The 15,800-nt window shown below is 39.4% G+C and overlaps 1 protein-coding gene across 2 annotated transcripts; it reads right to left on the bottom strand.

Annotated features, from left to right (window-relative positions):
• Window positions 1-292: 292 nt before the first annotated feature.
• Window positions 293-15,242, bottom strand: spef1 (sperm flagellar 1). Of its 2 annotated transcripts, none has more exons than XM_061910279.1 (7): window positions 15,019-15,242; window positions 14,694-14,805; window positions 11,312-11,459; window positions 7,214-7,259; window positions 2,686-2,770; window positions 2,507-2,609; window positions 293-2,167 (listed from the first exon to the last, which is right to left on the bottom strand). In XM_061910279.1, exons 1-7 carry the CDS (start codon window positions 15,125-15,127, stop codon window positions 2,039-2,041), a joined length of 732 nt encoding a protein of 243 aa, XP_061766263.1. In that variant the 5' UTR covers window positions 15,128-15,242; the 3' UTR covers window positions 293-2,038. The 2 variants fall into 2 exon arrangements, with proteins under 2 accessions (XP_061766263.1, XP_061766264.1); XM_061910280.1 differs by having other exon boundaries at window positions 11,318-11,459.
• Window positions 15,243-15,800: the final 558 nt, after the last annotated feature.

Raw genomic sequence — 15,800 nt, 5'->3', positions numbered from 1 at the left:
ACAATTGACCACTAAATGCTAACACCCTAACTTGTTTAAGTCGGGGTCCACGTTAATCAATTCATGGTACATCTTGCAGGCGTATTTTGATCATCTTTACCCCCCCCCCAAAAAAGCCATTTGTGAACTATGGGCAAAATTCCAACTAAAGTGCAGTTCCCCTTTAAGCTGTAGTCACACTTCAAAAGAACATGAATTTCTGTAAAAATGAAGTGTTGCAATATGAAAAGGGGAAGGAGGTGACAGTGCTTGTTAAGTAAACCCAGCTGGGATTTATAACATAAAAGCGTTTTGTCTATTTATTGAGAGTACATGGCAACCAAACATCTTGAGCTGTACAAAAGCCCACACATGTTTAAATAATAATAAAAATCCACAAAGAACAGAGGATGACGTGTTAAAGTATGACCTGAAGATATCAAACAGTGACAATATACACTGTGTCTTGAACAAAACAATAACACACTTTACAACCACATTATCACATGAAGTAGCTGGTGTAGTTCAAAGCGGTCCCTTGCACAAAAAGAAGCATATTTATTTCCAAATGTATTTACAGTGTTTTATAAACCCCTAAGGACAAATTTTCGCCATCTTCGGACGAGACTCCACAAAAAGCAAGAATCGGCAAATAACCCATAAGCAGCCATAAAAGGCCTCCTTTTGATACTCTAAACCAGGGGGACCCAAAAAAACTAGAGTCAACAATCTGGCCAACGGGTTAAAAAAAACTAATAAAATATTGTAACCTTTTTTTTTTTAATCTGACCTGTCCTGAAATCATATTGTTAATGTAGATCAGGGGTGCCAAACGTAAGGCCCGAGGGCCAGATCAGGCCCGCGAACAGGTTTTATCTGGCCCGTGGGATGAGTTTGCTAAGTATAAAAATTAACATGAAATTTTTGAATGAAATAAACAGCTGTTCTAAATGTGTCCACTGGATGTCGCAATAGCAATTTTTTGTAGATGATGCTACATATGTAAAAATTAAACCACGTGTTAATACATCAGTCGAGGAAAATGATCAAACTCCATAAATAAAAAGAGAATTATGTGAAGTGAATTATATTTATATAGCGCTTTTCTCTAGCGACTCAAAGCGCTTTACATAGTGAAACCCAATATCTAAGTTACATTTAAACCAGTGTGGGTGGCACTGGGAGCAGGTGGGTAAAGTGTCTTGCCCAAGGACACAACGGCATTGACTAGGATGGCGGAAGCAGGAATCGAACCTGCAACCCTCAAGTTGCTGGCACGGCCGCTCTACCAACCGAGCTAAACCGCCCCGTACTGTAATTCAATTTTTGATGTATTTTTATCTTGATAGATTGAACTTTAAAACCAATGAGTTGAATGATGAACATTATCACAATGATTTATGCAGAAAATATAAATAATAACAAATAAAGATAGAATACCATTAACCGCAACATGTGAGTGTAAAAAAAACACGACGACATTATGACTTGTACATTTTCAGAATGTGCTTGTTCTATTTTTAAACAAAGAAAACAACCTGAAGTTGTCTTTATTTTTAAGTTATCGTGCCGTAATTTTACTGGCCCACTTGGGAGTAGATTTCTCTCCATGTGGCCCCCAATCTAAAATGAGTTTGAAACCCCTGACGTACAATAGATGCTCATATCTGCCGTACAGATTTACTTTACAAAATAAAAGTGTGGTATACTTCTCTTGTATTTTACCTAATGAAATGCTTGGATGTGTTTCGTTTTTGGGATGAAAAAAAGAAAAAAAAAGAAGACAACTTCACCATTGCTCCAGATAGGTCGTGGTTGGGGCCTTGCATGGCAGCTCCCGCCAAATAGGGTCAAAGCACTTTGAGTAACTTGAAGGTAGAAAAGCGCTTTACAAGTATAACTCATTCTATTGTTTCTTATGGGAGCGACAGTTAAAAAAATATAAGTAAATTAACAAACCGTAAATTAACACTGCTTCTTTTTGTTTAAGGGATTACCCGAAGCAAAACAAACAATTCCAAGTCTTGTACTTAATTTAAGTATTTCTAAGTTTTGCATGCTACACGTTAGAATAAATTTGTTTTCCATTCATACAGTTACACTTTTCCAGGTTCTGCCTCAGATCTTCTATCCGCATGTCCTTCAGCTGAACCAGACGCTCTAACTTGCTCACCTTCATCTGCAGGATCTGCACACACACACACACACACACACACACACACACACACACAATATGGGTAGGGTCTAAAAGTGAGCAATGGGTGTTGAAAAATTAAGGAAGTGTTCCACATTTGTGTCCTTGTGTAGCCTCTGGTCGCACATGCAGATGTTGTCACACATTGAGCGTTACATCCGCTGGGGTGAAACTGACTCACCAACTACTGCTGACACAGCTTGTGCCATTTATGCACACACACACATTTACACACCTGCAAAATGTCTATATGACCTATTTTTTTCCCCAGCAGAGAATAAAATAGGAAGACAAGCCAAGCGATGCATTTTCCAGATTGAAGAGTGTGCATACCTCGACTGTCTCCTGCAAAGCCATGGCCGCATGCTCTTTTTCTTTCAGAATTTTCCGCAGAGGCGGGTCCAAGTTGGAGTAAAACTGGGCTGTGTTTTGTATTCTGATGTGCCATCAAAGAAAGACAACAATTATTTACATTGCAGGTTATAGTGTGTGAGGCTATATTATGCTGTTACCTTTTTTCCAATTTCAACTTATCATCCTTGCTCAGCCCGTCAGATGCCATCTGAGACAGATACCTCACCTCAGACTCACCAAGATCTGAAGAAAAATTAAGAAACCCATGACATATACCCCTAAAACAGGGGTCGGAAACCCAAAATATTGAAATAGCCATATTGGACCAAAAATACAAAAACAAATCGGTCTGGAACCGCAAAAAATGTAAATCCATATTACATACAGATAGTGTGTCATGAGACATAAATTGAATCAAGAGGACTTAAATGAAACTAAATGAGCTCAAATATAGCTCAAATGAGGCATAATGATGCAATATGTACATACAGCTAGCCTAAATAGCATGTTAGCATCAATTAGTTTGGAGTCATGCAGTGACCATCTGTCTGATTAGCACTCCACACAAGTCAATAACATCAACAAAATTCACCTTTGTGAATTCACGCACAACGTTAAAAGTTTGGTGGACAAAATGAGACAGAAAAAGAAGTGGCATAAAACACGTCATAGAAAGTCGGAGAAAGTTATACATGTAAACAAACTACGGTGAGTTCAAGGACCGCCAAAATTAGGACAAAACGGTGCTCGCCAAATACTCGAATCAGTGAAGCATGTTTAATATAAACAGTGTGCTTTATAGCAATTAGGGAGGTTTGTGGCATGTTTGTCCTCCTGCAGAAACCATATTAAAACAAAAAATACGTTTTTTCCCCTCATCATTTCCATTTTTCATATATTTTTGAAAAAGCTCCAGAGAGCCACCAGGGCGGCGCTAAAAAGCCGCATGCGGCTCCAGAGCCGTGGGTTGCCGACCCCTGCCCTAAAACCATCGTGTCTACTTCATGTGATATGAATAGTTTGCTTTTGTTGAACATTTTTAGTAGTGGTGGGGTTGAGAAGTAGCAGAACAAGGATAGAGAAGGCCTTGATGTTCTGCCGTGCAAACTACGGTGAGTTCAAGGACCGCCAAAATTAGTAGGACAAAACGGTGCTCGCCAAATACTCGAATCAGTGAAGCATGTTTAATATAAACAGTGTGCTTTATAGCAATTAGGGAAGTTTGTGGCATGTTTGTCCTCCTGCAGAAACCATATTAAAACAAAAAATACGTTTTTTTCCCCTCATCATTTCCATTTTTCATATATTTTTGAAATAGCTCCAGAGAGCTACTAGGGCGGCGCTAAAAAGCCGCATGCGGCTACAGAGCCGTGGGTTGCCGACCCCTGCCCTAAAACCATCGTGTCTACTTCATGTGATATGAAAAGTTTGCTTTTGTTAAACACTTTTAGTAGTGGTGGGGTTGAGAAGTAGCAGAACAAGGAGAAGGCCTTGATGTTCTGCCGTGCAAACTACGGTGAGTTCAAGGACCGGCAAAATTAGTAGGACAAAACGGCGCTCGCCAAATACTCGAATCAGTGAAGCATGTTTAATATAAACAGTGTGCTTTATAGCAATTAGGGAGGTTTGTGTCATGTTTGTCCTCCTGCAGAAACCATATTAAAACAAAAAATATTTTTTTTCCCCTCATCATTTCCATTTTTCATATATTTTTGAAATAGCTCCAGAGGGCCACTAGGGCGGCGCTAAAAAGCCGCATGCGGCTACAGAGCCGTGGGTTACCGACCCCTGCCCTAAAACCATCGTGTCTACTTCATGTGATATGAAAAGTTTGCTTTTGTTGAACACTCTTAGTAGTGGTGGGGTTGAGAAGTAGCAGAACAAGGATAGAGAAGGCCTTGATGTTCTGCCGTGCGGCTTTTAGGTCTGTGATTAGGCCATCTGCTGATAGGAAGACCTGCACTATGTGCTCTGTTTGTGATAGTGTGCAGGGCGGGGGAGGAAAGAGAGCGGAAGAGACTGATCTAAGGTCAGCACACAAATTTTTTTTTTGGAAGAACGGATGAGGTGTGAGAAGCGGAAGAGAGATCAGTGACTGACTCCCGAAAGGTTGTGACATTTGCTAATCAGGTGTGGTCACCATTGTCTTAATAGCAACACATGCACTGACAGGACAGCAAGCTTGGGGTCATAGGACAATACTGCAGAGGTGACACAAGACTCTTTGGATTTTACAAAGATACTAATGATTACTTGCAGTCATTACCTTCACAAACAAAAACGACTTAAAAAGTCTCCTTCCGTGTATATGCTCACCACTTTACAAGAGGACAGCTTTACAAGAGGACAGCTTTACACACATAAAAAAAGATAGGCTTCACTACACATCTTTAAATAAAGGCCGTAATACAGCCAACATAATAATAACAGATTTTATTTGTAAAAAAGCACTTTACGTTGAGCAAACAACCTCAAAGTACAATGTAAAAAATAGTAATAATAACAATAATAATAATAAAAAAATAATACAAATAAAATATAAAACTAGAAACAGCCCAATAGCTTGAACCAGCATGCATATCTATAAAAAGGCTTTTTTTAAAAGATGGGTTTTTAAGCCTTTTTTTAAAAAGCATCCACAGTCAGAGGCTGTCCCTTACATACGAAGGTCCGCCTGGCGGGATGGCGTAGTGGGAAGGGGCGGCATGGCGTAGTGGGTAGAGCGGCCGTGCCAGAAACCTGACGGTTGCAGGTTCGCTTCCCACCTATTAACATCCAAATCGCTGCCATTGTGTCCCTGGGCAGGACACTTCACCCTTGCCCCCGGTGCCACTCACACTGGTGAATGAATGATTGGTGGTGGTCGGAGGGGCCGTAGGCGCAAACTGGCAGCCACGCTTCCGTCAGTCTACCCCAGGGCAGCTGTGGCTACAGATGTAGCTTACCACCAACCGTGTGTGAATGAATGATGGGTTCCCACTACTCTGTGAGCGCTTTGAGTATCTAACAATAGAAAAGCGCGATATAAATCTAATCCATTATTATTATTATTATTATTATGCGTAAAGTTACGTTGTGGTATGTAATAAATGGCAGGGGTTCTTAACCTCTTGGACCTCAGGCCCAACTTTTCAAATACAGAGGGGGGCAGGGCCCACTCAAATATTACACTGAATTAGTAATCTTACTCTTGATTAGGCTACCGGAATTCATTGAAATTCAAATTGAATTATTACTATTTTATTTCTGTTATTACTATTATTAATCATTTTAAATTATTTTTGACATGTGGCATGACTGCGGTTGTTGTTGTATTGTCTTGTTGTAATTATTATTGTAACTTTGAAAAAGACATTTTAATCTCAATGAGTCTTTACCTGGTTAAATAAAGGAAATTGATTGATTGATTATAATCATATTCAATAAGTGTATCTAATAGGGATGCGAATCTTTGTTTATTGCAGTTCTGAGTGTTGCTGGGTCAGGTATGGTTTCGGAATTGGATTGCATTGTTATGGTATTACTGTGTATTGGTTTGTTGGATTGATAAAAAATAAAATAAAAATAAAAATAAAAACAAAAATCGATTTAAAAAAAAGAAAAGAGAATCGATTCTGAATCGCACAACGTGAAAATCGCGATTCGTATTTGAATCGATGTTTTCCCACACCTGTAATATCTAACCCACATATAGTTTAACAGAATAAACCTTGTCAAATGGTATTAAAGCATGTGTTACTCTCAAAGGTTATTATCAAGGCCTAGGTCAGGCTAATTACAAAAAAAAATGCTAATCAAATATACAAGGGACTCTTAAAAACTGCCGAAAAATAAATGTACATACAATTACGCAGTGCTAAAATACATTCTGACCTAAATAATAATATTGACTAAAATAGACTGCCAATAAAATTAAAGTGCAAATGAAAATACAGCTTTACCACTTTAGTCTTAAATTTTGCACTTAAGGAAACATCTCTATGACTTTAGTGTGAGACTTCTTCTGTGTCTTTGACATTGTCATTACTGCCACAAGTGGTGGAAAAGTGTATTACCCATACAGCCCACCGCTTTGAAACAGATCATTTTTGGCGGCCCACTCAGGGGCCCTCACAGCCCAAAAATGGGTTCTATGGTTAAGATACACTGATATATGGTTTCAGTTTATTACAAATATGCATGCGTATAACATGATACATCACAATTTCCAGTTTCTCTATCCAACATGTTCGAAAAGGAGTAAGAAGAATCAGAGCTTATTTAATCCTACCCCTTTTCCTTAACATAGCACTTGCTAACATTTTTATTCACTTTGGGTTCTGAATTCATTTAAAATATACTGCATAAGTAATAACATTAAAAATAATAATAATTAGTAAAGTAAGTTATATTAGTGCAGAGTTACAATGTACTGTATTTGTAAAAAGTAGATGACAGCGCTTCTTGGACAAACACCTCATTAGCATAAAGCCATACGAGCAAAACAGTACGGCTTACAAAAAGCAAATGTAAATTCCAGTATCAAAGTAAGAGTTTGGCCAACACACATCCATTACAGTATTGCGGGACTTCTGAGACTTTCGCAAAATTGTTAAACATTAACTACAGGGCTTTCAAAAGGAAAAACATGCTTTCCAACAATATTGTTTCAATTGGAGTAACACAATGCGAGTGAGAAGATGTTACCTGTGTGACTGCTCTCTGCGTTGCTGGTGTCATAGTATCCCAAATCCTAAATGAAAAAGAACACATTTTGGACATGTATTACTGTATTTAAAAGTTCTGTCTTATCGTTCAGTGGTCCCCAACCCTTTTGAGCCAAAGGACCGACTCGCTTCCTGCAGACAATTGGCGGCCCGGCGGGGGTTGGTGACGTTAATAATGTAATATGAATAAACGGGGAAATACTGTAACTTTTTCACACCAATTAGTACAGTATTATTACACTTGAACTCACCTAATGCTGAATCTGTGGAATCCCTATCCTTACCTGCAACTAGTACGGCTAAATCTGAGGGTAGTGGGAGACAATCAAAGTGTGTTCCTTATGTCCAGTCTTTGTTGTTTTTTAGTTGCTGTTGCAGCACAAAACCCACAAAGTTAAGATGTTGCAAAAGAAAAAGGGCTGTCAGTGCTTTTGTGATGATTTTAGGATATTCTGCCACATAAATTATATGTAGTCTCAAACAGCATTTTAAGGCCTCCTTAATTTTCCACATTGAAAAGCTGGTCTTCTTTACATGGTTGAAGTTGAGTCACCTGCCTTCATCCATTCCTTCTCTGTTGAGGGTCTTTTGTGGTTGGGAAGTAAGTCTTTTGAAAGCTGAGACACCTGATTGCTCACCATGTGGGTGGATGAATCACTTCCTTAATCCCAGTTAATATGTCAAACATGTCAACTAGAAATGCACGATTTATCAATTTTGAAACAAAATCTGATTGTTCAAAATGTATGTTATATCAATTTTCTTCTCTATTATGCCTTGTGTCACCAAGATACCGTAGGCTCCTCTTTCCTGCAAGATCCCGCTCCAGTCTGAATAGGCACATGCGCTCCTCATACACATCAGTGTTTCCCACTGATTCATTTGTTTGAGGCCACAATTAAACTCATAATTGCAGCAGATGCATCGTTTATACGCTTCTCAAAACACCTCACACGCACTTACTATTTTTCAGAGGTATTTGTTGTTGATGAACCCCAAGATGCAGAGATGGAGGCAGGCATGGTATATGAAAACATGATTTAATTAAAACTAAACAAGAACAAACAGAAAGCATGCACGTGGGCGGAACAACAAACTAAGGGAGCTAGCACTGAAAGCTAGAAAACAAAAATGAACTTTAGCATGGAAGCTAGTGGGTAGCAAACAGAAAAACTGGAAACAACTAATAGTAGCAGAAACAGCTTACCGCTACGACGACCAGGACAAAATGTAGCATGACAGGTAGTAGCTGTAACAAAACGACACGACAGGTAGCACGACAAGTGTGATATGTGGCAACGACAATACAAGTCCGAATGATAATACTATACAATGACCCAGCAACTGACACAAGACAAAGCACGTACAAATAGGAGCGGGCTGATTGGCAACTGGTGTGGCCAGGTGCCAATCAGCCGCTGCTGAGGAGGAACACAGCACTCAGGGAACAAGACAGGAAGCTGACAAAATAAGAGCACTAGACAGGAACTAAAGACAGGAGATACTAAACACAGAGGAAACAGACAAATGCAGAGGAAAAAACTAAAACATAGACAAACTGTCAGGGGAAAACCTGACACTATTCCAGAGAATAACAAGCAGCAGAAGGGTTTTGTGGTGCAATTGTGTCCACTTTTTATAGCAAGGAGATGTGTAATTTAAAAGTGAAGGACAGGAGTGTGTCTTGCATCGTGCATTTATTCGCTAATTAAATACAAGCAAGCGGTGATGAAAGGCGCACTATTCGCCACATGACCGGAGGTCCGCCTTCATAAGCCCAGACAGCGTGCATGCAACCATGTGCAAAGTGTGCAAAATGTGATGTTTGTTAGTTTCTATGACACAATGGCGTAGGTACAGCAGCTTTTAGCAACACAGGAACTATTTATTTACAACTCTACAGGATACTCACTCGTATCTCCGCTCGCACTATTGTCTATGATTCCAATTCCGCTTTAATTAATATTGAAAAAGTTGATCATATTTATTTATTAATGCGTACATGCACTGTGTGAGTTACATTCTTTTTACAATTACCTTACTAACAAAGTAGATGAATGAAATGAGCAGATATAACAACTTCAACCAAACAGCTCAATGTTTGTTTCATCTGACATTACATGGATAAAGATAAGACCGTCTGGAGGAAAGTGGTCATATGAAACAACAATTGAGGTGTTAGGCAACAATACCCAGCATTATGTTTGGAGGAGTAAAGGTGAGGCCTTTAACCCGAGGAACACCATTCTTACCGTCAATTATGGTGGTGGTAGTATTATGCTCTGGTCCTGTTTTGCTGCCAATGGAACTGGCGCTTTAAATGGGACAATGAAAAAGGAGGATTACCTCCAAATTCTTCAGGATAACCTAAAATCATCAGCGCAGAGGTTGGGTCTTGGGCGCAGTTGGATGTTCCAATAGGGCAAAGACCCCAAAAAGAATTATGTTTTTAGAATGGCCTTCCCAAAGTCCTGACTTAAAGATGTAGACAATGTTGAAGAAACAAGTCCATGTCAGGAAACCAATACATTTAGCTGAACCGCACATATTTTGCCAAGACGAGTGGTCAAAAATTCAACCAAAAGCTTGCTAGAAGCTTGTAGACGGCTACCAAAAGTGCCTTATTGCAGTAAGACTTGCCAAGGGAAATGTAACCAAATATTAACATTGCTGTATGTATACTTTTGACCCAGCAGATTTACCGTGAATTGATTAACGTGGACACCGACTTAAACAGGTTGAAAAACTTATTCGGGTGTTACCATTTAGTGGTCAATTGTACGGAATATGTACTGTACTGTGCAATCTACTAATAAAAGTATCAATCAATCAATCAATCAATCAAAAGTCACATGTTCAGTAGACCCATAATAAATTCATAAAATAACCAAACTTCATGAATGTTTTTTGTAACCAACAAGTTTGTAATCCAATCACTCTATCACAAAAAAATAAGAGTTGTAGAAATTATTGGAAACTCAAGACAGCCATGACATTATGTTCTTTACAAGTGTATGTAAACTTTTGATCGAGACTGTATGTATGCTTTGTCGTACAACTGAGCCATTTGATTCTGCTTAACTTGTTTCCTTTGCTGCTGACGACTCCTCCTTTTTTATTTTTATTCCTGTCACAATCTTGTCCATTTCTCGGCCTGTTGGCTGTTTACACATGTGTTCCTGTGTACTTACTATTCTGACTGGGTAGAATACGAAGCCTGTTTATTAGCTTGATCACTGCTGCCACCTAGTTACAAGGCTGGGAATCGTTCAAACATGAATTCTACCGTATGGACAAAATTGATGAATATCGTTTGTGTCATACTTATGACGCCCCCATGTGACCCTGACCCACTCATTTAGAAAGACCGCGCTAAGACTTCTGGGTAATGTAGTTACTCTACGAGTAGCAAGACACTGAAAAATCTCCAGTAGCAACTTCCGTAAGTGCTGAAAACTTGAAGACACCGCCTAGAGAAACGTATCTGTCATTTGGCAACACCTATGTAATTTACAAATATGTAACACAGTGGCATTCAAAATATGGCCCGTGGGGCATTTGCGGAACACAACTTTTTTATCAACACGTCACATTTTGTGGAAATAAAACAAACAAAAAATCCATAAAAAATGGAAAAATTGGGCAAAAAGGTAAAATGTAATGATAAAAAGCTGACATGTTGATACAGATAATGCAGAAAGTCATTAGACACAAAGGTTTGTCTTCAAATAAGCGTACAATGTGCCTTTTTATTTGCTGAAAGCAAATCACACTCCTTTGTTGTTTTTTTGTAGTTTTTACCTAAAAATCAAAATCGTAATCGAAAAACGAGTTTATAGGGAGTTTATTTTCGGCCACTACTTCCTGTATTCACTATTTTTATTTAACTCCTGATGTTTGTTTTGACTCATTATGCCAGTGTAACTGCACACAGTGCTGAATGAGGCTCAATCAAGTGCAATAGTGTGATGGGCGGAAGTGGGGCGTCTTTCAAAATAAGATACTCGGAAGACAAAAAAAAAAAAAAAAGATTTTTTTGCGACCCGGGGTTTTGGGACCACTGATGTAGGTAACATACTAGTACGTTCTGTGAGTTGTACTCTAGCTTCTTGTCTATCTTCTCACGTAGGGCGGTCAGCACGCTCTCGATCACTCCCGCCGTTCTTAGTACAATCTTCTTCACTGACTTCTCAGGCACGTGGAAGTTCAACTTGGAAAACACCTTCCTGTGTACGCAAACACACACACACATACACAGCTGGTTCCAATTATGAGCAGCAGATGGACGGCGATTTGAATTGATGTTGCATTTTGATAAACACCACAGGGATCCCAAGTGGCTGTTTGCCATGTAAGTGATCCAAGACAGTGTTTGGGCTGGTTCTCACAGCCAATGCAGAGAGTTTAGCTAAGTTCTGTCCGCTGAATATGTTGAAATGTCCACTGGGAGTAGTGGGTAGGAGAGCACTAGACAAACTTAAGTCACGTTATCGCCATCGATAAGCTACAAAAATGTATTCTGGGTCAAAAAAACAACCAGAGACAAAATAGGATTAAAATGGAATTGAATATGTAGCATTTCATTTTTGGTAAATAGTCAGCTGTACACTGACTATTTTGAAATATACTTAAGGTTCATTTGTATAGGATCGGCTCTTCAGAAATTATAGTCAAATGCTTTGCAAAAATTTGAGGAGTGTATTCACTCTTGTGGGTGCTGGGAAAAATAAATTCACATTCAAATCAAGATTTTAATTTATTACAATTCTAAATCCATTCAACACGTTTAAGAATCAAATCTACAAAATATGTTTTTAAGCCATCTCTGTGTTTACTCGTTGCACGTTTACATAGCAGCCGATAGGATCTTTTTTACCCGTTTTGAAAATATAATCATTTACACACAAAATACATGCGAGAATCGATTCTGAATTGAATCGTCACCCCAAGAATCAAAATCAAATCAAATCAATAGTGAGTTACTGTAAGACTCACATCCCTACTAGGGTTGTACGGTACACCGATATTAGTATAGTACCGCAATACTAATGGATAATATTTGGTACTATACCCCCTCTGAAATGTACCGGTCCCCTTCACCTACGTCATTGTCACGTCATGTCACTGCTGGCTTTAGGAGCAGACGAGCATATTCGCCAGCGCACAATCGCATAGTACTTACAAGTCGACAGTGTGTAGACAGAAAAGGGACAATGGACGCGTTTTGGCTTAAAAACTAACAATAAAGGTAAAACTATAACACCGACACCCCCTCAGGGAGCGGTGCTTTAAGACATGGCTAGCTAGCTAGCGGCTAACGTATAGCCACTGTTGGCAGTGTTTTAGCTACTTCTGATTCTGATAATCCTCACCTCCATGGCGACAAAGTATTTCTTTTTTACAAGTATCATCCCTGCAGGACGAGGAATAGCTAAACAGGCTTCACTACACACCCTAGCTTACCGGCGTCACAATGTATACAAACGCCATTGGTGGATCTACACCTGACATCCACTGTAATGATACCAAGTACAGGAGCATATCCAGTTGATACTTCTATGATTACATCGATATTTTTTAGCATCACAAAATCTTCTTTTGTTTTTTTAAAATGTACGTTACGTTCATAAACTCAGAAAGTACGTCCCTGGACACACATTTTGGTACCGGTACCGGTAGAAAAATGTTGATATCGGTACAAAACTAGTCCCTACTTGGTAATTCCTGGTATCGTCATTGTGCTTGTACAAACCCCGTTTCCATATAAGTTGGGAAATTGTGTCAGATGTAAATATAAACGGAATACAATGATTTGCAAATCATTTTCAACCCATATTCAGTTGAATATGCTACAAAGACAACATATTAGATGTTCAAACTGATAAACACTTTTTTTTGTAAACAATCAATATCTTTAGAATTTGATGCCAGCAACACGTGACAAAGAAGTTGGGAAGGGTGGCAATAAATACTGATAAAGTTGAGGAATGCTCATCAAACACTTATTTGGGACATCCCACAGGTCTGCAGGCTAATTGGGAACAGGTGGGTGCCATGATTGGGTATAAAAACAGCTTCCATGAAATGCTAAGTAATTCACAAACAAGGATGGGGTGAGGGTCATCACTTTGTAAGCAAATTGTCAGTTTTAGAACAACATTTCTCAACAAGCTATTGCAAGGAATTTCGGGATTTTACCATCTACTGTCCGTAAAATCATCAAAAAGTTCAGAGAATCTGGAGAAATCACTGCACGTAAGCGATGATATTACGGACTTTTGATCCCTCAGTCGGGTACTGCATCAAAAACCGACATCAGTGTGTAAAGGATATCACCACATGGGCTCAGGAACACTTCATAAAACCACTGTCAGTAACTACAGTTGGTCGCTACATCTGTAAGTGCAAGTTAAAACTCTGTTATGCAAAGACAAACCCATTTATCAACAATATCGTGAAACGCCGCCGGCTTGGCTGGGCCCGAGCTCACCTAAGATGGACTGATGCAAAGTGGAAAAGTGTTCTGTGGTCTGACGAGCCCACATTTCAAATCATATTTGTAAACAGAGGACGTGGTGTCCTCCGGAACAAAGAGGAAAATAACCACTCTGATTTTTATAGGCGCAAAGTTCAAAGCCAGCATCTGTGATGCTATGGGAGTGTATTAGTGCCCAAGGCATGGATAACTTACACATCTGTGAAGGCACCATAAATGCTGGAAGGTACATACAGGTTTTGGAGCAACATATGTTGTCATCCAAGCAACGTTGTCATGGACGCCCCTGCTTACTTCAGCAAGACAAGTGTTACAACAGCGTGGCTTCGTCAAAAAAGAGTGCGGGTATTTTCCTGGCCCGCCTGCAGTCCAGACCTGTCTCCCATCGAAAATGTGTGGCGCATTATGAAGCGTAAAATACGACAGCGGAGATCCCCGTCTGTTGAACGACTGAAGCTCTACATAAAACAAGAATGGGAAAGAATTGCATTTTCAAAGCTTCAACAATTAGTTTCGTCAGTTCCCAAATGTTTATTGAGTGTTGTTAAAAGAAAAGGTGGTGTTACACAGTGGTGAACATGTCCTTTCCCAACTACTTTGGCTCGTGTTGCAGCCATGAAATTCTAAGTTAATTATTATTTGCAAAAAAAAATAAAGTTTATGAGTTTGAACATCAAATATCTTGTTTTTGTAGTGCATTCAACTTGAAAAGGATTTGCAAATCATTGTATTCCGTTTATATTTACATCCAACACAATTTCCCAACTCATATGGAAACAGGGTTTGTATAATGCAGTGTGGCTACTGAAGCGCATCATACATTAAATGACAGCAAACCACACGCCGCGATATAGAAAATAGCAAATAAAATTCCTCTTTGTCATTTTGGTGACTTTAAAAAGCCACACAAAAAAAGTCTAAATATTAGGAACATCTCTCAGGGATAGATGGATAGTTTTCTTGCCTGTTGAGAAGGCTCCAGTTGCTGAGCTTTTGTTGAGTTGAGCTGGCAGGAGTGTAGTTGTGCAAGTCAATCAGCTTTGGGAAGAAATGCTTAACAACTTCAGCTGCCATTACTGGAAACAGACAAGACAAATAAATCAATATATGTGAGTACCTACAACAACATGAACATTTCTCGGATAGTTCCAGTCAAAAAAATGATAATAGCAACTGTAAAAGGGAGAACTTCTGAAACAGTTCTTAAATTAGATCTCATTTATCCCAGGTGTACTTAATGATGCGGCGTGTTTGATCTCCTAGCTTAGCTTTAGCATTAGCTTCGGTACCTCCGTCGCTGAAGTCATTGGTGATGTTTCTTTTGGGCCTCGAGAGAGGGATTTTATCGATCCATGCGTAGAAATCCTGCAGCTCTTCCTCGTCTAACTCTCGCTCCATTCGCCGCGGACGTGTTTTGGTTACTTTTCCAAACAAAAACAAACTGAACGTGTAAGTTTGCCCGCTCAGGCGCCTGTCAACTCTCTTGGTTGTTTCGAGGTGGTTGCTAGGCAACGTAGCGTAAAAAGCGGAAGCAGCGCAAGGAGCACTTTGAAGTAGTACAGTTACGTAGGCAGACTTGCGCACGCAGCGTGTTCTCCGTGCGTGAACGACGCAGTGCAAATAATTAACACTACATTTTATTTAACTATAGCAGAGGTCGGCAACCTGTGGCTCTTTAGCGCCGCCCTGGTGGCTCTCTGGAACTATTTCAAAAATATGTGAAAAATGGGGATGGATGAGGGGAAAAAAAACATATTTTTTGTTTTAATATGGTTTCTGCAGGAGGATAAACTTGACACAAACCTCCCTAATTGCTATAAAGCACACTGTTTATTAGGGGTGTGGGAAAAAATAAAATCGAATAGCGCCCCCCGCAACCCCAAAAGGGATTAAGCGGGAAAATGGATGGGTGGATGGAATCGAATCGAATACGTTGTGCGATTCACAATCGATTCTCATTTTTTTTATTAATCGATTTTTTTTTTAATCAATCCAACAAACCACTACATGGCAATACCATAACAATGCAATCCAATTCCAAAACCAAACCTGACCCAGCAACACTCTGAAC

The sequence above is a fragment of the Nerophis ophidion genome, linkage group LG09 (genome assembly GCF_033978795.1).
Source record: "Nerophis ophidion isolate RoL-2023_Sa linkage group LG09, RoL_Noph_v1.0, whole genome shotgun sequence".
Taxonomy (NCBI): Eukaryota; Metazoa; Chordata; class Actinopteri; order Syngnathiformes; family Syngnathidae; genus Nerophis; species Nerophis ophidion.
Note: the sequence above shows the minus strand (reverse complement) of the source record. Positions and strands in the feature narration are given on the sequence as shown.